Source organism: Salvelinus fontinalis, chromosome 21, assembly GCF_029448725.1.
Source record: "Salvelinus fontinalis isolate EN_2023a chromosome 21, ASM2944872v1, whole genome shotgun sequence".
Lineage (NCBI taxonomy): Eukaryota > Metazoa > Chordata > Actinopteri > Salmoniformes > Salmonidae > Salvelinus > Salvelinus fontinalis.
This window is the reverse complement of record NC_074685.1, coordinates 36,421,424-36,444,127: the sequence shown is the minus strand read 5'-3', so window position 1 is coordinate 36,444,127 and position 22,704 is coordinate 36,421,424. Positions and strand designations below refer to the sequence as shown.

General features: G+C 44.2%; 1 protein-coding gene across 3 annotated transcripts in view; it reads left to right on the top strand.

Moving 5' to 3' along the window:
* Positions 1-22,704, top strand: part of LOC129818807 (contactin-associated protein-like 4) — a 224,462-nt gene that overhangs the window by 56,487 nt on the left and 145,271 nt on the right. For 2 of the 3 annotated variants that reach the window (XM_055875058.1, XM_055875057.1), the window contains exons 3-4: positions 9,567-9,760; positions 12,667-12,814. In XM_055875058.1, the coding sequence (XP_055731033.1) occupies positions 9,567-9,760; positions 12,667-12,814 (342 nt within the window). Of the gene's footprint in view, positions 1-5,527; positions 5,705-9,566; positions 9,761-12,666; positions 12,815-22,704 lie in introns of those variants that run through there. The other variant, XM_055875059.1, reaches the window with a different exon arrangement.

Genomic DNA, 22,704 nt, shown 5'->3' with positions numbered 1-22,704 from the left:
ATGGTTAATTTAAGTTTTGATTTGAGAGAAAATATCATTTCCTACTGATGTTGTTACTATTAACAGGAATATCATGTGTTGATGTAAATGGGCAGCAGCACAGCGGTGGTTTAATAATGCCCACGTCCATGACACTTTAACCCTAATAACCATGCACAGCAGTGGCGGTCGGTGCCGTTTAAGATGAGGGAGGACGATAATATGTTTGATGAGCATGGCCTTATTTCTATTACAGTATATTGGATGACTGCCATTCATATTCCATTCACCCAGCTCAATGTAACATCGATAGGTTTAGGCTACTACATGATACTCAAATTTTCCTTATACCCATCATAAGATTGCTACAATCTAGCCTATGAATGAAAGTTTATAACTTAGGTGCACATTTGAGTAATCAAGCTGACAGACATTGACAAAATCTTGCCTGCATCTAGCTGATCTATGGTGTAATCATTAGTCCAACAGTTGCAAACGAGAGTTCTATTGGACAAATTCCGGTGTGTTTATCCCCGTTTCATTCTGTTTGCTTCCATTTAAGAAACGTTTTTCAACAGAATCAGCGGAATGAATACACCCTTGTTCACATGCAAACACAGATAACTTTCAAAACAGCCATATACAAACAGCATGATCCCTTTAATCGCTGGATAATTCCATATCGCATCTATGCACTCTCCTCCTCTCACCTTTTCCCTTTGCTTGTGGATTTCAGTGCAGAACACATCAGCTGTCTGTGACCAGTCGAAAAAACCTTTCCAAGCCAAACCTTCATATCATAACCGCTAACCCTTACACACAGTCTACATAGTTGTCACTATATTAGCTAATGTCAAGTCAGCATAGCTACTAGAACTAACGCATTAGTAAACCCGCTACAATCATGCATTACAGTGTACAGTTAGCAAGCAGTTTAGCAGTTACACCAGTAGGCCCTGGTGGCAATAAATTAATCAAACCAAAAGCTTACCTTGACCTGGAAGAGCTCCCGTGTTGGATAGCCATAGCCAGCTAGGTAACATAGCATCTATTTTGAGCCGGGTGTTTCAGTAGGCTAAACTGCATTCGCTAGCTAAGTACACTACCGTTCAAAAGTTTGGGGTCACTTAGAAATGTCCTTGTTTTTGAAAGAAAAGCACATTTATTGTCTATTAAATAACATCAGATTGATAAGAAATACCGACGATTGTACCTGGAGGAGGCTGATTTTTTTATGGAATATCTACATAGGCGTACAGAGGCCCATTATCAGCAACCATCACTCCTGTGTTCCAATGGCACATTCTGTTAGCTAATCCAAGTTTATCATTTTATCATTAAATCATTCAAATGTATCATTAAAAGGCTAATTAACCATTAGCAAACCCTTTTGCAATTATGTTAGCACAGCTGAAAACTGTTGTCTGATTAAAGAAGCAATAAAACTGGCCTTCTTTAGACTAGTTGAGTATCTGGAGCATCAGCATTTGTGGGTTCGATTACAGGCTCAAAATGGCCAGAAGCAAATAGTTTTCTTCTGAAACTCATCAGTCTATTCTTGTTCTGAGAAATTAAGTCTGTTCCATGCGAGAAATTGCCAAGACACTGAAGATCTCATACAACGATGTGTACTACTCCCTTCACAGAACACTGCAAACTGGCCCTAACCAGAATAGAAAGAGGAGTGGGATGCCCCGGTGCACAACTGAGAAAGAGGACAAGTACATTAGAGTGTCTAGTTTGAGAAATAGACGCCTCACAAGTCCTCAACTGGCAGCTTCATTAAACAGTACCCAAAAAACACCAGTCTCAATGTCAGCAGTGAAGAGGCGGCTCCGGGGTGCTGGCCTTCCAGGCAGAGTTCCTCTGTCTGTGTTTTTTTGCCCATCTTAATCTTTTCTTGTTATTGGCCAGTCTGAGATATGGCTTTTTCTTTGCATCTCTGCCTAGAAGGCCAGCATCCCGGAGTCGCCTCTTCACTGTTGATGTTGAGACTGGTGTTTTTCGGGTACTATTAAATGAAGCTGCCAATTGAGGACATGTGAGGCATCTGTTTCTTAAACTAGACACTAGACACACAGTTACACTTGACATCAAGTTCCTATACATCTGTAGTAATGTTGATTATGACAATAGCAACATTGTTGTTACATAGGACTTTGGAAATTGCTTTATAATTGCATAATAATGGAGGAATTACATAAGTGGAATAAGGAACAGTCACTATCAGCTCATTGCTTTGCAATTAAAATGCAATTACCAAAGTATTATGTAACAACAAGCTAATAAACTTTTTCTCAAAGTAATTCCAGTTTTATTTCACAGGCACAAGCACAGTTTAATGTTAAGTGTTACTGAGAATTCTAACAGTTACAAAATACGGCTATTAAGTGTCGACAGGAAACTAAATACCCCAAAACTGCCTTCTTGAATCAACTGCAGCCAATGTAGGTGGAAAATCATGTTAGTTTTGTATTCTGAGTAAAAATTCCCTTTAAAGACGGTATAGTGTGTGTTTGAAACAAGAGCACTTACCCTCAGATGGACAAGATGTTCAAAGTTGTTTTTCTACGCATCCAACTTGCTCTTTGTAATGTTTGCAAATGGCTTTGAATTACTCTGCAGTATGTTCAGGGATTATAAAATGTATTGCAGCTTTTGACCTTTTTCAGTGGCATGTTGAAAGAGTCATACAGTAGTTGAGCATCAAAACGTATTTATATACTCAACTAAAATATCAATGCAACATGTAAAGTGTTGGTCCAATTTTTCATGAGCTGAAATAAAAGATCTCAGAAATGTTCCACACGCACAAAAATATAATTTATCTCAAATTCCGTGCACAAATTTGTTAACATCCTTATTATAATCCCTATTAGTGAGCATTTCTCATTTGCCAAGATAATCCATCCACCTGACGTGTGGCAAATCAAGAAAATGATTAAACAGCATGATCATTACACAGTTGCCGCTTATGCTGGGGACAATAAAAGGCCACTTAAAATGTGCAGTTTTGTTACACAACACAATGCCACAGATGTCTCAAGTTTTGAGGGAGCGTGCAATTGGCATGCTGACTTCAGTAATGTCCAACAGAGCTGTTGCCAGATAATTTTATGTTAATTTCTCTACTATAAGCCGCCTGCAACGTTGTTTTAGAGCATTTGGCAGTACATCCAAATGTCCATACCAGACCACGTGTAACCAGGACCTCCACATACGGCTTTCTCACCTGCGGGATCGTCTGAAGAGGGGGAGGGGGTGTGCTGAGGATTATTTCTGTCTGTAATAAAGCACTTTTGTGAGAAAAAACATATTCTGATTGGCTGGGCCTGGCTCCCCAGTGGATGGGACTATGCCCTCCCAGGCCCACCCATGGCTGCACCCTGCCCAGTCATGTGAAATCCATAGATTAGGCGCTAATTAATTTATTGACTGATTTCCTTCTATGAACTGTAACTCGGTAAAATCTTTGAAATTGTTGCATGTTGAGTTTATATTTTTGTTCAGTATACTTATCTTTACAAAATATCATTGGCTAATTAGTTTGACTTGATGTTGTACACCTGGGGCAATGGACATTAAAACCTCTTAAGGATCCATCCCATTTTTCAATTTTCGCCTAAAATGACATACCCAAATCTAACTGTCTGTAGCTCAGGACCTGAAGCAAGGATATGCATATTCTTGATACTATTTGAAAGGAAACACTTTGAAGTTTGTGGAAATGTGAAATGAATGTGTCCTAAGACATGTTCATGTTACTTACAACCTCATGCTAATCACATTAGCCTACGTTGGCTTAACCGTCCCTTGGTGGGGGACACCTATCCTGTAGAGGTTGTTTAAGGAGAATTTATAAAATGTACAGATTGAAATGTATTGTGTAGCTCAAATATGAATATCAGATAGATTGGAAAAGTTTAGGAGATTATGTGTGCTCTATTAATTATATTTCTATCTTCAACATGACGTTCCAGATACAGCCCTGCCATTAATTGAAGGAAGCCAATCCAATAGTTTCAGTGAAGTAGTCCCTTCCTGAGATATGTATTCAAATACTTTTTTGTTGTTGTTCATTTCTGAGATCTGTATTCCAATAGTTTTAAAAAGTAGTAATTTTTGGGCGATCTGTATTAAAATATTTGTTGTCACCTCCAAAATAACTATTTGTTCCCCTGCAAATTAGTTTTACTTTTCACAAAGTACAATTAAAAGTATAGTTATCCCAGTTCTGCTTCCCAGCAGCCATAAATAGACATGTTAAAAATGGCCAATTTTTAAGACAGAATAAAACACATGAATGTGTTAATTGCTTGTGAGAATGAGAGATAAAAGCTGATAAACGTGCTTCATACAACCTATTTCTGTATTTGGATGCATCCCAAATTGCATTCTGTCCCCTATAGAGTGCTCTACTGTTGGTACCCTATACACTACTTTTGACTTGGGCCAGGGCCCATTTGGGATGAATACTCTTTTTTTGTCTTCTGTCTTTGTAGGTGGATTCCTTCCTGGTATTGTGTACTCTTCTACTCTTTGTTCCCCCTGCATGTTGTCTATTCCATCGCCAGTATTGAGCAAAGGTCAATGTGTTTGCTCTCTCCCTCTCATCGCTGTGTCAATGGCAGCATCTGTCTGCTACTAAAGTTAAGTACTTATTCAACCTGGCCTTTCGCTGCCTCTCGTCCTAAATGCCAACACATACGGGCAGCGTGTTGTCTTGCCCCTGAACAGACCAGACAGTATGAGTGGAACCAATAGGCGGTTATATAAACAATAAAGTAGGATAATGAATATAAATAACTACCAACTCATTCACTTCGAATTCAGATAAGGAATGAAACATAGCTTAGTGTACAACATCTAAACATTTACATGTGTATGTAGTATGTCCTAGATTATCTTTATCTTTATTATTTAGTTTGGTGCAGGTGTTGAGGTGCTGAAGGATGTAATTCAATAGAACCTTACATGTAGTGTACATAGTATGGGTAGAAGTGTGGAGAATCAGGATAATCTGGTCCCTAAGTCTCTGTGGGATTCCTACCAGTTCCTGGAGAGTTTTTGCGTCAGCTTAGTTAGATGACATCACTTTTGCAAATGTTAAGTGGCCTTTAACCTCAGTGTTTTTGTGTTGGTTACTTCAAAGGCTCTGTGTGTCTCTCTGTATAGAGTAAGGCCCACTGCAGCTTATTGGGACATTTCTATTCCCAGCTGCGGTGTGACTAGTTTCGGTCCTCTAGCTGTGTTGTGTCTTTGGGCCGGCCCTGCTGGAAGCCTGGGTACCTCCTCTAGACTCCTCTCTGCTCCCACTCCGTCCATCTGGTGTCCGGGGCCCTGGGGGGGGTGCTTTTGCCCGACTCAGCACTTTCTACTTCCCCTCTGTCACAGACATTAGCACACCTCTCATCCTGTGGTCCCTTCTTTCTCACGATGGTGTCTCCATTCGACAGTGCTATTTCATCACTTCTCCTCCTCCTCCTCCTCCTCCTCCTCCTCCTCCTCCTCCTCCTCCTCCTCCTCATGTCTCTCTTTGGCTACCCCCTCTCTCTCCCTCCTCCTGGCTCCTGCAGAAGCCAAAGACCTGTTCCTGTTCAACAGCCTGTTGTGTGGTTTCATGGAACAGGACACTTTGCTGATTCGATTGCTCTATTTTTTTCTATCTACATTTACATTTGGTCATTCAGCAGATGCTCTTATCCAGAACGTGCATTCAACTAAGGTAGGTAAGGTAACCATATATCACAGTCATTGCAAGTAGGGGATTGTCATTACATCTAGGGGATTGACTCTACACCCTACTGCAGTCATATCCAGAGTTCCAGTTTGAGTGGTTATTTTATTTTGAATCCGATTAGTGACTTGAAATGTCACGGAGGACCTTTCCGCACATTTAAACCAGTCTGCTGCATTATTGGAGATGCTCTGCTTTGTCATATGAATATAATTGTACCATGTGTTTGCTAGTGGCAAATGGAGAGTGACTGCTTGCTCATATATGAGCCTTGAATACCAATGATACCTGAGAAGAATGTATCCCATGTGTTTGTATGTATTGAAAGAAACATTAAGTTGTGTGTGTACATCACCTGATGTTGGATCATTCTTCCTCGTTTTGCTACCAGCTCTGTAGTGGATGTTGATGTGTTTAGGTTCAATTTCGTTGTACAAGGCTGCTATATTCCCAGAGATGATATACAGTGCACTGTACAGAATCTGTTAATTGATTATGTACAGTGAGTATACAAATCATTCATTGACATAGACAGACCAGGTGAATCCAGGTGAAAGCTATGATCCCTTATTGATGTCACTTGTTAAATCCACTTCAATCAGTGTAGATGAAGGGGAGGACCCTTTCCTGCAGTCAAATGACCAAATCGCTCTCTAGTGGCCTCGTGGATGGAATGTTAATTGGAAAATCAAAGGGTTTTGCTATATTTCAGTCATCTGTGATGTATATAAAGTGTAATATTGGGATGCAAACTCAAAATGGAATACATTTCAACTCTATATCTGACATGCTACAAGTGTCTCCTTCTTTTCTAAGCCCAACCATGTGTGTGAGGTGTATACTTTTGTTTTAAAGAAGATTTGTTCATTAAGACTACCAAGAAACACTCTATGACCCTAATTTAGCCCACTGCAGTAAATGGTTATTAAAGTAGGATTTTTAAGCCTTGAGACAATTGAGACATGGATTGTGTATGTGTGCCATTCAGAGGGTGAATGGGAAAGGCAAAATGTTTCAGTGCCATTGAACGGGGTATGGTAATAGATGCCAGGCTCATTGGTGCATTTTAATATTAGGAAGGTGTTCCTAATGTTTGGTTAATTCAGTGTATGTCATATGTGCTACATTACTATAGGATACTAGACTGCTACCAAACTAGAGTATGCACAAGCTTATCGTATGCTGTTTGTGTTGACAGGTTTGTTTGTCGAAAGCCCATTTGTTTCTTTAAAAAAATGAAATTCCATCCCCTTGAACTATAAGGTCACCCATATGTTAAAACTTTTTACGCTAGCCAAACATCCGCTGAAAAGGCAGAGAGCAAAATTAAAAAATATTTTTTTGAAATATTTAACTTTCATACATTCACAAGTGCAATACACCAAATTAAATCTTAACTTCATGTTAATCTACCCATCGTGTCCGATTTCAAAAAGGCTTTACAGCGAAATCACACCATATGATTATGTTAGGTCAGAGCCTAGTCACAAAAACACATACAGCCATTTTCCAGCCAAAGAGAGGAGTCACAAAAAGCAGAAATAGAGATAAAATTAATCACTAACCTTTGTTGATCTTCATCAGATGGCACTCATAGGACTTCATGTTACACAGTACATTTATGTTTTGTTCGATAAAGTTCATATTTATATGCAAAAATCTCAGTTTACATTGGCACGTTATGGTCAGTAATGTTGTGCCTCGAAAACATCCGGCGAATTTTCAGAGAGCCACATCAATTTACAGAAATACTCATCATAAACTTTGATAAAAGATACATATGTTATGCACATAATTAAATATATACTTCTCCTTAATGCAACCGCTAGGTCAGATTTCAAAAAAACTTTACGGAAAAAGCACACCATGCAATAATCTGAGTACGGCGCTCAGACACAAAAGCCATACAGGTACCCGCCATGTTGTGGAGTCAACAGAAGTCAGAAATCCAGCAGCATACCACCCTGCATACCACTACTGGCTTGCTTCTGAAGCTAAGCAGGGTTGGTTCTGGTCAGTTCCTGGATGGGAGACCAGATGCTGCTGGAAGTGGTGTTGGAGGGCCAGTAGGAGGCACTCTTTCCTCTGGTCTAAAAACAATAATATCCCAATGCCCCAGGGCAGTGATTGGGGACATTGCCCTGTGTAGGGTGCTGTCTTTCGGATGGGACGTTAAACGGGTGTCCTGACTCTCTGAGGTCATTAAAGATCCCATGGCACTTATCGTAAGAGTAGGGGTGTTAACCCCGGTGTCCTGGCTAAATTCCCAATCTCGCTCTCAAACCATCATGAACACCTAATAATCCCCAGTTTACAATTGGCTCATTCATCCCCCTCCTCTCCCCTGTAACTATTCCCCAGGTCGTTGCTGCAAATGAGAATGTGTTCTCAGTCAACTTACCTGGTAAAATAATGGATAATAAATAAATAGCATTATAAATATTCACTTACCTTTGTTGATCTTCATCAGAATGCACTCCCAGGAATCCCAGTTCCACAATAAATATTTGTTTTGTTCGATAAAGTCCATCATTTATGTCCAAATACCTCCTTTTTGTTAGCGCGTTTAGTTCACAATCCAAACTCACGAGGCGCGGGCTAGTGAAAGTTCAGACGGAATGTCCAAAAAGTTATATAACAGTTCGTAGAAACATGTCAAACGATGTATAGAATCAATATTTAGGATGTTTTTAACATAAATCTTCAATAATGTTCCAACCGGAGAATTCCTTTATCTTTAGAAATGCAATGGAATGCAGGTCGCTCTCACGGCCAAACGCATGACAAGCACACGGCACTCTGCCAGACATCTGGTTGAAACAGCTCTCATTCTCGCCTCCTTCAGAGTAGAAGCGTCAAACAAGGTTCTAAAGACTGTTGACATCTAGTGGAAGCCTTAGGAAGTGCAATTTGATTCCATAGACACTGTATATTAGAAAGGCAATGAGTTGAAAAACTACAAACCTCAGATTTCCCACTTCCTGGTTGGATATTTCTCAGGTTTCCGTCTGCCATATGAGTTATGTTATACTCACAGACATCATTCAAACAGTTTTAGAAACTTCAGAGTGTTTCCTATCCAAATCTACTAATAATATGAGTATATTAGCTTCTGGGCCTGAGTAGCAGGAGGTTTACTCTGGACACGCTTTTCATCCGAACGTGAAAATGCTGCCCCCTATCCCAAACAGGTGAAAAACACACTTTCCCAAACATTCCACTCAAAAGTGGATTTTTCCTCTCCTAGAGTTAAAATATAATGATGGGTACCATCAGCGGGGTACCTGGCCTATTCACAGGGGGTCCTTGGGAAGACTCATAAGAATATAGGCCTAATGATCAGTTGCACATGAGGGGGTACTTCTAGCAGAGCAAAATGTGGATGAGGTAAAATGACCAAAAAAGGTTGAGAACCGTTGAGGTATGTAATACGTTATACAGGGTCACTCATAAACAAATACACGTTATCACACTATCCTCCTAAAAGTTCATGCCTGTTCTTATAGGGTTTGTGATAACACTTTATTTTGAGATGCCCCCGATGCTCAACAAACTATCAATAGACTATCATTAACAATAAGTTACATGATGTTGGATATGTAACTATGTCTGTGCGTGTTCCTTCTGTCATAAGGCCGGTTTCCCAGACAGAGATTAAGCCTAGTCTTGGACTGAAACCCATTCTCAATGGAGAATCACCATTGGAAATGCTTTTAATGTCCAAGATTAGGCTTAAACGTTGTCCGGGAAACTGCCCCTTTGTGTCTGTGTGTGTCTGTTCCTCTTCTTATAGTTAGTTTATAATGTAAAGAGTTATAATATGTGGGATCCCTGTGTGTTTCTCCTTCAGGTGCCGGAGGCTGGGCTCCTGTAGAGTCTAATAAGTACCAGTGGTTGGAGGTGGACCTGGGGGAGCGGACAGAGATCACAGCCGTGGCCACGCAGGGTCGCTACGGCAGCTCAGACTGGGTCTCCTCCTTCCTCCTCATGTTCAGCGACACGGGACGCAACTGGAAACAGTACCGCCAGGAGGACAGCATCGGGGTAAGTCTCAGTGGGCAACCTTGACTAGTGTACATTGTAGGTAATCATACCTGGAAGACAGTGTCAGGGTCAGTGGGCAACCTTGACTGGTTGTAGTCCTTTAAACCTGCAAGACAGCATTGGGGTGAGTCACTGAGGAAAGACCAAATGGCTGCATCTGTTTTTTGCACCCTGTGGCTCCCTTGTGCTCCGTTTGACCAGGGCTAGCCTCTGCTCCTAGGCTTCGCTCACGTTGTGGTGAGGTGAAAGCCTGTAGCAGAGGCTAGACCAGGGCCCATGGACTATGGTCAAAAGTAGTGCACCATATAGGAATAGGGTGCCATTTCAGACGCTGCCAAGTACACCATGTAGCCAAACTCTCAAATAGTCTCATAAGTGTCCTTTCACTATCAATGAATAATAGATGAATCACTGGAAGGCAGGAAAAGCCCAGCTTAGCTCTATACTGTTGGCTGAGAGAATTGTTGGATATAGCTGCATTTTAGTGTGTTGCCATCCTTGTTACTTGCTTTTGGTACTAAATAACATTCTGTTAATTTTAGCTGACGCCAGGAAGAGAGAAATTAGAAAGATTGTCAATAAGAAAATTCTGATTTCACAACATATGTGCATACAGTTCTCTTCTGTACTCACAGTTTGACCACGCATATTTTTAAGTACTTGGCATCAAATTTCTGCACATATTCTCATCAATCCTAAGAACCTCTTAGAGGGTTTTTCAACTCCAATTAACAGCAGGAGTCTACTCTCAGTACCAGTCACAAGTCCTGGTATGTGTTTCTTCTTTCCTCAGACCGGGCTTAATACGTTGGAGTTTAAGGGATGGGTGTTGTTCTTTCTTTCTCTTCTATGAGCGAAGGCTTGTCAGACAGGGAGCAGGCGTTGGAGGGATTTGCACCTTGACTCAGGCATATTTCAAAGGGACACCTCCCTCCCGGAGCAAATGAGATGCAGCTTCCTGAGCTTCCTCATAAGCACGCACCTATGGGAACACACACACACACACACAAATGAGATGCAGCTTACTGAGCTTCCTTAGCGGAAAACAGTGGAATTTGTTGGGCTTAACACTTTGCTTCACCAGAAGCACGGCTCATCCTCTCTCTTCAAAGAGGATGAGGATGCTTCTCAGCCCTCCAAATTATGCAACAACACTAAGAAAGTCAATTTCGGTGTGGGACAAACATCAAATGTAATATTATAAACGCAGATTTTCGACACAAAACCAAGATGGAAGTCTTTGGCCTGAATGCCAAGTGTCACATCTGGAGGAAACCTGGCACCATCCAAAAGGTGAAGCATTGTGGTGGCAGCATCATATTGTGGAGATGTTTTTCTGCGTCAGGGACTGGGAGACTAGTTAGGATCGAGGGAAAGATGAACGGAGCAAAGTATAGAGTGATGAAAACCTTCTCCAGAGTGCTCAGGACCTCAGACTGGTTCACCTTCGAACAGGACAACGACACTAAGCACACAGCCAAGACACCGCAGGAGTGGCTTCGGGACAGGTCTCTGAATGTCCTGGCGTGGCCCAGCCAGAGCCCGGACTTGAACCCGATCGAACATCTCTGGAAAGACCTGAAAGTAGCTGTGCAGCGATGCTCCCCATACAACCTGACAGAGCTTGAGAAGATCTGCAGAGAAGAATGGGAGAAACTTGTCACACCAAATACAGGTGTGACAAGCTTGTAGCGTCATACCCAAGAACACTTGAGGCTGTAATTGCTGCCAAAGGTGCTTCAAGAAAGTACTGAGTAAAGGGTCTGAATACTTATGTAAATGTGATATTTCAGTTTAAGGCTGTAAACGCAACAAAATGTGGAAAAAGTCAAGGGGTCTGAATACTTTCTGAATGCACTTTATCATCTCCCCTAGCCAACATGAAAGGGAGCTACTGGCCTGGCTCTTGTCTATCTCACAATGATAGTTAGGACGTTAACAGTGTTAATTGGGTATTTCACCCTTATTTTAGCGTGTGAACCACCAATTAACTGGAGTGTCAACTTCAAAGGTAGGATGGAATTCTTCAAAGGTAGGATGGAAAACTCCTAGGGGATGAACCCATTATTTATCCATCTTAATGAGAGACAAGGGCAGTGTCCCAAATGGTACCATGTTCCGTATTTAGTGCACTACTTTTGACCAGGGCCCATACAGAGCACTAGTCAAAAGTAGTACACTAAATAGGTAATATCATTCCATTTGGGACACAGCCAGGGAACAGGAGGAGAGGACAAATAATAGAACACAATACTGCTATGTAATATGTGCATGTCTTATTAGAAACATAAGTTAGGATCAGAGAGGTTAACGACGCTCATTACTCAAATAGTAGACCTAAGTATTTACCAGCAAACATGAGACCGAAAGAGCATCAGTATTACATTTCTTATTAATCTCATCAGTAACAAACCCCTTTCAGAACCCACTTTATCAATGTGGCCACATGCTCTTCGTAATAAGTGGAGGCAAAGCTATTGGGAGCATTCATCAGTGTGGGAGTATCTATTTTTATTTAATGAAAAAAAGTGGGTTTGTCAAAGCAGTGGAGGCAAGTGGAAGGAGCTGTAGGAGGACAGAATTATTGTAATGGCTGGAATGGAATGGCATCAAACACGTCAAACATATGGAAACCACATGTTTGACTCAGTTCCATGAATTCCATTCCAGCCATTACAAGTTGCCCGTCCTCCTAGATCTCTTCCTACCGACCTCCTCTGACCCAAAGAAGAAAAACAATCATATCATACAGTGGTAAATCAGGTAGTGCATATGGTAACTCTTTATTTGGAGAGTCCCAAATAGACGGTTTGTAGATGTTCAACTAACTGTCAACAACATTTCCATGAACTCTCCATCAACCCTAACCCTCTCTGTATATGTGTGCCCTCTGTGTGTTTCTCCAGGCGTTCACTGGAAACAGCAATGCAGACAGTGTGGTGCAGTTCAAACTGCAGCAGCCAGTCTTTGCCAGGTTCCTACGGTTACTTCCTCTCGACTGGAACCCTAACGGGAGGATAGGCCTGAGGCTGGAGGCCTATGGATGCCCTTACAGTAAGTACAACCAGGGGGGTTGGACAGGACATCATTTCCTTATTGCAATGAGATTACTCTAATCTGGTTATATTGATGTCATTGCAACCAGTTTTGCCCCCTGGGTATTTTTTTCTATTATTAAACTAGGAAAGAAACTACTGTAGGTGTACATGTACTAACTGCTTTTTTCTTAAGATGAGCCAACAAACAATATGCAAAAGCTGAATCTATTTTATTTTCACTGTTGTCATTTCTGTCTCACACAGACATATACTGCATATTCTTTCTCGTACTCTGGCAGCTAGGCCTCTGTTTCTCCCTCAGTCCAACAACCTATCCCTGGATTGTTTTTTAATCAGTCCACCAGGTAGAGTGATGATTTATGAGTTGTATTACATTAATATATGAATCGTTTTTTTGTTCTTTTTGTAGGTGGCACTAGTGGGAGGAAATGTATTATGAGACAAATGAGAGAGGACAGAGTGGATGTGTTTTGATATGTTATATTGTGTTTTGAATGATTATAGGTGAGAACAGATGGTTTCACTCTCAAAACAATTAGTGTCCAGGGTTTGTTTATACTTATTTATAGGGAATTTATCTGACTTTTGGGGATGGAATTACAATCTGGAAGTTTTTGTTTTAAACACTCAGTGAGTGCTACCAGTGCTATAATTGTTCAACAGCCCAATTCAAATAAATAGTTGTATTTGGTAATTTTTCTGTAATGACCATGTAATCAGTAACCATGTAAAGTAAATGCCAGGGAAGTAGCCTTGTAAAACAGTGTTACCCAAATTACAATAAATATACACTGAGTTTACCAAACATTAGGAACACCTTCCTATTGAGTTGCAACCCCAACTTTTGCCCTCAGAACATCCTCAATTTGTCGGGGCATGGACTCTACAAGGTGTAGATAGCGTTCCACAGGGATGCTGGCCCATGTTGACTCCAATGCTTCCCACAGTTGTCAAGTTGGTTTGATGTCCTTTTGGTGGTGGACTTTTCTTGATACACACGGGAAACTGTTGAGCGGGAAAAACCCAGCAGGGTTTGCAGTTGTTGACACAAACCAGTGCGCTTGGCAGCTACTACCATACCCTGTTCAAATGCACTTAAATGTTTTGCCTTGCCCATTCACCCTCTAAACGGCACACATACACAATCCATGTCTCAATTAACTCAAGGCTTAAAAATCCTTCTTTATTAAACTGCCTCATCCCCTTCATCAACACTGACTGAAGTGGATTTGACAAGTGCCATCAATAAGGGATTATAGATTTAACCTGGATTCATCTGGTCAGTCAATGACATGAAAGATCAAGTGTTAATGTTTACAGTGGTATACTCAGTGTATATTAGAGTATGTATGGCAGTGATTTGAAGGCCCCAGCCAGAGGCCATTCTGAGCCCCCCCACCTCAAAATAATAGGGATTTATTTATAGTAAAGACATGTCATTGAACTGTAATGTGCCATAAACATAACCAGTCATGATGTTCTCGTCTGATTGTCAAACAAATCACTTCAGAAAGTAGGTTACCTTCGCACGTTCATCCAAAATAATTCCAGCATCCGAACAGGACACCCGCCAAGTTTCGTTCAATTCGCAAGTGGTTAAAAATATCTCAACGTAGAAAGCAACCGAGCAAGCGAAACAGCGCCCCTCTGTCTTACTATATGTATTTCTTTTTACATTTTTTGTCATTTAGCAGACACTCTTATCCAGAGCGACTTACAGTAGAGTGCATACATTTTTATTACATTTTACATACTGAGACAAGGATATCCCTCCCGGCCAAACCCTCCCTAACCCAGACGACGCTATGCCAATTGTGCGTCGCCCCACGGACCTCCCGGTTGCGGCCGGCTGCGACAGAGCCTGGGCGCGAACCCAGCCCAGCCTGGGCGCGAACCCAGAGACTCTGGACCACTGCTCCACCCGGGAGGTTATCTGATGTATCTGATACTGGCTGGCCAAAAAAAGTATGACATGCATCATTTTTGGCCAGACAGCATCCGATACATGGGCTACGCCAGGGTTCCCCAAACTCGATCCCCGGGACCCGAAGTGCTTGAAGAATTTAAAAAATAATAATATACAAATATTGTACAATCCAGGTATGCAAAGAAAGACTCACATCTATAATCACTGCCGAAGGTGAATAACTTGTATTGACTCATGGGGTTGAATACTTATCTAATCAAAATATATTCCTTTTATTTTTCATTTATTTTTTACAAATGTTTTTTTCCCCCACTTTTACATTACTGTAACGGTCCTGACCTGTTTTATGTTGTTTTTGTATGTGTTTTTGGTCAGGGCGTGTGTTTTGGGTGGGCAGTCTATGTTTTGTATTTCTAGGTTGGTTTTTGTGTTCGGCCTGGTATGATTCTCAATTAGAGACAGGTGTGTATCGTTTGTCTCTAATTGAGAGTCATACTAAGGCAGCCAGGGTTTCACTGGGGTTTTGTGGGTGTTTGTTTCCTGTGTTAGTGTTTGGGCCACACAGGACGGTTTCGGTTTTGTCACGTTGGTTGTTTTTGTATTTTGTATTGTTTTGTTCACTTTCATTAAAAGAATGAACACTAACCACTCTGCGTTTTGGTCCACACCTTCTGTCAGCGAGGACAGCCGTAACAGAAACACCCACCACAAGAGGACCAAGCGGAGTGGAGAAGGGCAGCGACAGCAGCAGAGACAGAAGGAGGAATGGACATGGGAAGACGTTTTGGACGGCAAGGGTTGCTACACATGGGAGGAGATCCTGGCTGGAAGGGATCGCCTCCCATGGGAGCAGCTGGAGGCAGTTAGGAGAGCAGAGGCATCCGGAGAGAGGAACCGGAGTTATGAAGGTACGCGGCTAGCACGGAAACCCGAGAGTCTCACCCAAAAATTTCTTGGGGGGTGGCTAAAGGGGAGTGTGGCGAAGCCGGGTTGGATACCTGAGCCAACTCCCCGGGCTTGCCGTGGAGTAAGAGGGCGTCGTACTGGTCAGACACCGTGTTATGCGGTAAAGCGCACGGTGTCCCCAGTACGCGTGCTTAGCCCAGTGCGGGCTATTCCACCTTGCCGCACTGGGAGGGCTAGGTTGGGCATCGAGCCGAGTGCATGGCGTACATGGCACCAGCCTTACAGGTGGTGTCCCCGGTTCGCCTGCATAGCCCAGTGCGGGCTATTCCACCTCGCCGCACTGGCAGGGCTACGGGGTCCATTCAACCTGGTAAGGTTGGGGAGGCTCGGTGCTCAAGAGCACGTGTCCTCCTTCACGGTCCGGTATATCCGGCGCCACCTTCCCACCCCAGCTCAGTACCACCAGTGCCTACACCACGCACCAGGCTTCCAGTGCATCTCCAGAGCCCTGTTCCTCTTCCACGCACTCTCCCTATGGTGCGTGTCTCCAGCCCAGTGCCTCCAGTTCCGGCACCACGCACCAAGCCTCCTGTGCGTCTCCAGAGCCCTGGACGCACTGTTCCTTCTCCCCGCACTCGCCCTGAGGTGCGTGCCCTCAGCCCGGTACCTCCAGTTCCGGTACCACGCACCAGGCCTATAGTGCGTCTCAGCCGGCCAGAGTCTGCCGTCTGCCCAGCGGTGCCTGAACGGCCCGTCTGCCCAGCGCCGTCTGAGCCATCTGTCTGCCCAGCGCCGTCTGAGCCATCTGTCTGCCCAGCGCCGTCTGAGCCATCTGTCTGCCCAGCGCCGTCTGAGCCATCTGTCTGCCCAGCGCCGTCTGAGTCATCCGTCTGCCACGAGCCAGTAGAGCCGCCCGTCTGTCCCGAGCCAGTAGAGCCGTCCGTCAGTCAGGAGCCGCTAGAGCCGTCCGTCAGTCAGGAGCCGCCAGAGACGCCCGCCAGTCAGGCGCCGCCAGAGACGCCCGCCAGTCAGGAGCTGCCAGAGACGCCCGCCAGTCAGGAGCTGCCAGAGACGCCCGCCAGTCAGGAGCTGCCAGAGACGCCCGCCAGTCAGGAGCTGCCAGAGACGCCCGCCAGTCAGGAGCTGCCAGAGACGCCCGCCAGTCAGGAGCTGCCAGAGACGTCCGACAGTCCGGAGCTGCCCTACAGTCCGGAGCTGCCCTACAGTCCGGAGCTGCCCTACAGTCCGGAGCTGCCACTCAGCCCGGACCTGCCGGAGTCCCTCAGCCCGGACCTGCCGGAGTCCCTCAGCCCGGACCTGCCGGAGTCCCTCAGCCCGGACCTGCCGGAGTCCCTCAGCCCGGACCTGCCGGAGTCCCTCAGCCCGGACCTGCCGGAGTCCCTCAGCCCGGCCATGCCGGAGTCCCTACGCCCGGACCTGCCGGAGTCCCTCAGCCCGGACCTGCCGGAGTCCCTCAGCCAGGACCTGCCGGAGTCCCTCAGCCAGGACCTGCCGGAGTCCCTCAGCCAGGACCTGCCGGAGTCCCTCAGCCAGGACCTGCCGGAGTCCCTCAGCCAGGACCTGCCGGAGTCCCTCAGCCAGGACCTGCCGGAGTCCCTCATCCAGGACCTGCCGGAGTCCCTCAGCCAGGACCTGCCGCCCCTTATCCCGGTGCTGCCCCTTATCCCGGTGCTGCCCCTTATCCCGGTGCTGCCCCTTATCCCGGTGCTGCCCCTTCATTTAGGTGGGGTTAGTGGGAGGGTGGTCATTGGGAGGGGGATAAAGAAGCGGGGATTGATTATGGTGGGGTGGGGACCTCGTCCACCGCCAGAGCCTCCACCGTGGTCAACTGCCCACCCAGACCCTCCCCTGGACTTTGTGCTGGTGCGCCCGGCGTTCGCACCTTGAGGGGGGGGTTCTGTAACGGTCCTGACCTGTTTTATGTTGTTTTTGTATGTGTTTTTGGTCAGGGCGTGTGTTTTGGGTGGGCAGTCTATGTTTTGTATTTCTAGGTTGGTTTTTGTGTTCGGCCTGGTATGATTCTCAATTAGAGACAGGTGTGTATCGTTTGTCTCTAATTGAGAGTCATACTAAGGCAGCCAGGGTTTCACTGGGGTTTTGTGGGTGTTTGTTTCCTGTGTTAGTGTTTGGGCCACACAGGACGGTTTCGGTTTTGTCACGTTGGTTGTTTTTGTATTTTGTATTGTTTTGTTCACTTTCATTAAAAGAATGAACACTAACCACTCTGCGTTTTGGTCCACACCTTCTGTCAGCGAGGACAGCCGTAACAATTACAGCGTATTTTGTATAGATCGTTGACAAAAAAAATACAATTAAGTCAATTTTAATCCCACAGTTGTAACACAACAAAATGTGGAAAAAGTCAAGGGGTGTTTTTTATTTTTTTTTATTTATTTAACCTTTATTTAACCAGGTAGGCAAATTGAGAACACGTTCTCATTTACAATTGCGACCTGGCCAAGATAAAGCAAAGCAGTTCGACACATACAACAACACATAGTTACACATGGAGTAAAAACAAACATATAGTCAATAATACAGTGAAAAAAATAAAAAAAATAAGTCTATATACAATGTGAGCAAGTGAGGTGAGATAAGGGAGGTGAAGGCAAACAGATATATGTATAAATAAATAAAAATATAAAAAGGCCATGGAGTCGAAGTGAGTACAACACAGCAAGTAAAATAAAAACTAAAAAAAACACTGGAATGGTTGGTTTGCATTGGAAGAAAGTGCAAAGTAGAGACAGAAATAATGGGGTGCAAAGGAGCAAAATAAATTAATAAATAAATACAGTAGGTAAAGAGGTAGTTGTTTGGGCTAAATTGTAGATGGGTTATGTACAGGTGCAGTAATCTATGAGCTGCTCTGACAGCTGGTGCTTAAAGCTAGTGAGGGAGATAGGTGTTTCCAGTTTCAGAGATTTTTGTAGTTCGTTCCAGTCATTGGCAGCAGAGAACTGGAAGGAGAGGCGTCCAAAGGAAGAATTGGTTTTGGGGGTGACTAGAGAGATATACCTGCTGGAGCGCGTGCTACGGGTAGGTGCTGCTATGGTGACCAGCGAGCTGAGATAAGGGGGGACTTTACCTAGCAGGGTCTTGTAGATGACCTGGAACCAGTGGGTTTGGCGACGAGTATGAAGCGAGGGCCAGCCAACGAGAGTGTACAGGTCGCAGTGGTGGGTAGTATATGGGGCTTTGGTGACAAAACGGATGGCACTGTGATAGACTGCATCCAATTTATTGAGTAGGGTTTTGGAGGCTATTTTGTAAATGACATCACCGAAGTCGAGGATTGGTAGGATGGTCAGTTTTACAAGGGTATGTTTGGCAGCATGAGTAAAGGATGCTTTGTTGCGGAATAGGAAGCCAATTCTAGATTTGACTTTGGATTGGAGATGTTTGATGTGGGTCTGGAAGGAGAGTTTACAGTCTAACCAGACACCTAGGTATTTGTAGTTGTCCACATATTCTAAGTCAGAGCCGTCCAAAGTAGTGATGTTGGACAGGCGGGCAGGAGCAGGCAGCGATCGGTTGAAGAGCATGCATTTGGTTTTACTTGTATTTAAGAGCAGTTGGAGGCCACGGAAGGAGAGTTGTATGGCATTGAAGCTCGCCTGGAGGCTTGTTAACACAGTGTCAAAAGAAGGGCCAGAAGTATACAGAATAGTGTCGTCTGCGTAGAGGTGGATCAGAGAATCACCAGCAGCAAGAGCGACATCATTGATGTAAACAGAGAAGAGAGTCGGTCCAAGAATTGAACCCTGTGGCACCCCCATAGAGACTGCCAGAGGCCCGGACAACAGACCCTCCGATTTGACACACTGAACTCTATCAGAGAAGTAGTTGGTGAACCAGGCGAGGCAATCATTAGAGAAACCAAGGCTGTCGAGTCTGCCAATGAGGATGTGGTGATTGACAGAGTCAAAAGCCTTGGCCAGGTCAATGAATACGGCTGCACAGTATTGTTTCCTATCGATGGCGGTTACGATATCGTTTATGACCTTGAGCGTGGCTGAGGTGCACCCATGACCAGCTCTGAAACCAGATTGCATAGCGGAGAAGGTGTGGTGTGATTCGAAATGGTCGGTAATCTGTTTGTTGACTTGGCTTTCGAAGACCTTAGAAAGGCAGGGTAGGATAGATATAGGTCTGTAGCAGTTAGGGTCAAGGGTGTCCCCCCCTTTGAAGAGGGGAATAACCGCAGCTGCTTTCCAATCTTTGGGGATCTCAGACGACACGAAAGAGAAGTTGAAGAGGCTAGTAATAGGGGTGGCAACAATTTCAGCAGATAGTTTTAGAAAGAAAGGGTCCAGATTATCTAGCCCGGCTGATTTGTAAGGGTCCAGATTTTGCAGCTCATTAAGAACATCAGCTGACTGTATTTGGGAGAAAGAGAAATGGGGAAGGCTTGGGCGAGTAGCAGAGGGGAGGGCAGTGCTGTTGTCCGGGGTAGGGGTAGCCAGGTGGAAAGCATGGCCAGCCGTAGAAAAATGCTTATTGAAATTCTCAATTATAGTGGATTTGTCGGTGGTGACAGTGTTTCCTATCTTCAGGGCGGTTGGAAGCTGGGAGGAGGTGTTCTTATTCTCCATGGACTTTACGGTGTCCCAGAACTTTTTTGAATTTGTGTTGCAGGAAGCAAATTTCTGCTTGAAAAAGCTAGCCTTGGCTGTTCTAACTGCCTGTGTATATTGGTTTCTGGCTTCCCTGAAAAGTTGCATATCACGGGGGCTGTTCGATGCTAATGCAGAACGCCATAGGATGTTTTTCTGTTGGTTAAGGGCAGTCAGGTCAGGAGAGAACCAAGGGCTATATCTGTTCCTGGTTCTAAATTTCTTGAATGGGGCATGCTTATTCAAGATGGTGAGGAAGGCATTTAAAAAAAATGACCAGGCATCCTCTACTGACGGGATGAGATCAATATCCTTCCAGGATACCCCGGCCAGGTCAATTAGGAAGGCCTGCTCGCTGAAGTGTTTCAGGGAGCGTTTGACAGTGATGAGTGGAGGTTGTTTGACCGCTGACCCATTACGGATGCAGGCAATGAGGCAGTGATCGCTGAGATCTTGGTTAAAAACAGCAGAGGTGTATTTGGAGGGCAAGTTTGTTAGGATGATATCTATGAGGGTACCCGTGTTTACGGAATTGGGGTGGTACCTGGTAGGTTCATTAATAATTTGTGTGAGATTGAGGGCATCAAGCTTAGATTGTAGGGTGGCTGGGGTGTTGAGCATGTTCAAATTTAGGTCGCCTAGCAGCACGAGCTCTGAAGATAGATGGGGGGCAATCAGTTCACATATAGTGTCCAGAGCACAGCTGGGGGCAGAGGGTGGTCTATAGCAGGCGGCAACGGTGAGAGACTTGTTTTTAGAGAGGTGGATTTTTAAAAGTAGAAGTTCAAATTGTTTGGGAACAGACCTGGATAGTATAACAGAACTCTGCAGGCAGTCTTTGCAGTAGATTGCAACACCGCCCCCTTTGGCCGTTCTATCTTGTCTGCAAATATTGTAATTGGGGATAAAAATGTCTGAATTTTTGGTGGTCTTTCTAAGCCAGGATTCGGACACGGCTAAAACATCCGGGTAGGTAGAGTGTGCTAAAGCAGTGAACAAAACAAACTTAGGGAGGAGGCTCCTAATGTTAACATGCATGAAGCCAAGGCTATTACGGTTACAGAAGTCATCAAAAGAGAGCGCCTGGGGAATAGGAGTGGAGCCAGGTACTGCAGGGCCTGGATTCACCTCTACATCACCAGAGGAACAGAGGAGAAGTAGGATAATGGTACGGCTAAAAGCTATGAGAATTGGTCGCCTAGAGCTACTAGAGCAGAGAGTAAAAGGAAGTTTCTGGGGGCGATAAAATAGTTTAAAGGAATAATGTACAGACAAAGGTATGGTAGGATGTGAATACAGTGGAGGTAAACCTAGGTATTGAGTGATGATGAGAGAGATCTTGTCTCTAGAAACATCATTGAAACCAGGTGATGTCATCGCATATGTGGGTGGTGGAACTGCAGGGTTGGATATGGTATAGAGAGCAGGGCTAGAATCTCTACAGTGAAATAAGCCAATAAACACTAACCAGAACTGCAATGGACAAGGCATATTTACATTAAGGAGAGGCAAGCTTAATCGAGTGATCAATAAGGGTCCAGTGAGTAGAGGTTGGTTGGGGTCGTGGCGATCCAGATAGCTGGCCGGGTATATGGCTATCGGTAGCAGCATAGGATGGAGGTCTGTTTGTAGATACCTCGTGCGTTTCCGTCGGTAGGTTCCGTGTAGTGGGGTTTTGTTCAGATAGCAGCCGATAAGACAGCTAACGATTAGCGGGCCTCAGATGAGCGTTCAGGTAACGCCGGGACGGAGGTGCCGGTTGGATAAATCCCTCGGGCAGATAACGTCGGCAGTCAGTCGTGAAGGCCCGGTGGGGTTCCGTATCTGCAGCAGCAACAAAGAATACTGTGAATACTTTCTGAAGTCACTTTGTCCTTTGCCTGTGCCTTGACAACGATGTCAGTATTATCAGCAGCACCTGTCTTTTTACTGAAGAAATGCGCATTGTATCCCCCTAAAGTCTAATGGCCCAGGGATGGGTTTCTAGTAAGCTAACATAAGGAATTGTTTTAATATACCAAGGATCATTTCGCTATTGAATTTTGAATGTTGGACCCTGTAGGTATACAAACTCTCTCTCTATATAATTCAATTCAATTTAAGGGGCTTTATTGGCATGGGAAACATATGTTTACAAAGCAAGTGAAATAGATAATAAACACAAGTGGAAAAAAAGAACAGTAAATCTTGCTGCTGTGATTGCACAGTGTGGTATTTCACCCAATAGATATGGCAGTTTATCAAAATTGGATTTGTTTTCAAATTCTTTTGTGGGTCTGTGTAATCTGAGGGAAATATGTGACCGACCGTCTTGATTCGGTCTTATGTAGTAACATTTGAAGTGGTGTTTTTTTACATTGGATAAAAGCAGAGACACAGAGCTACAAAATGGTTATATCATACACTGCATTTGAG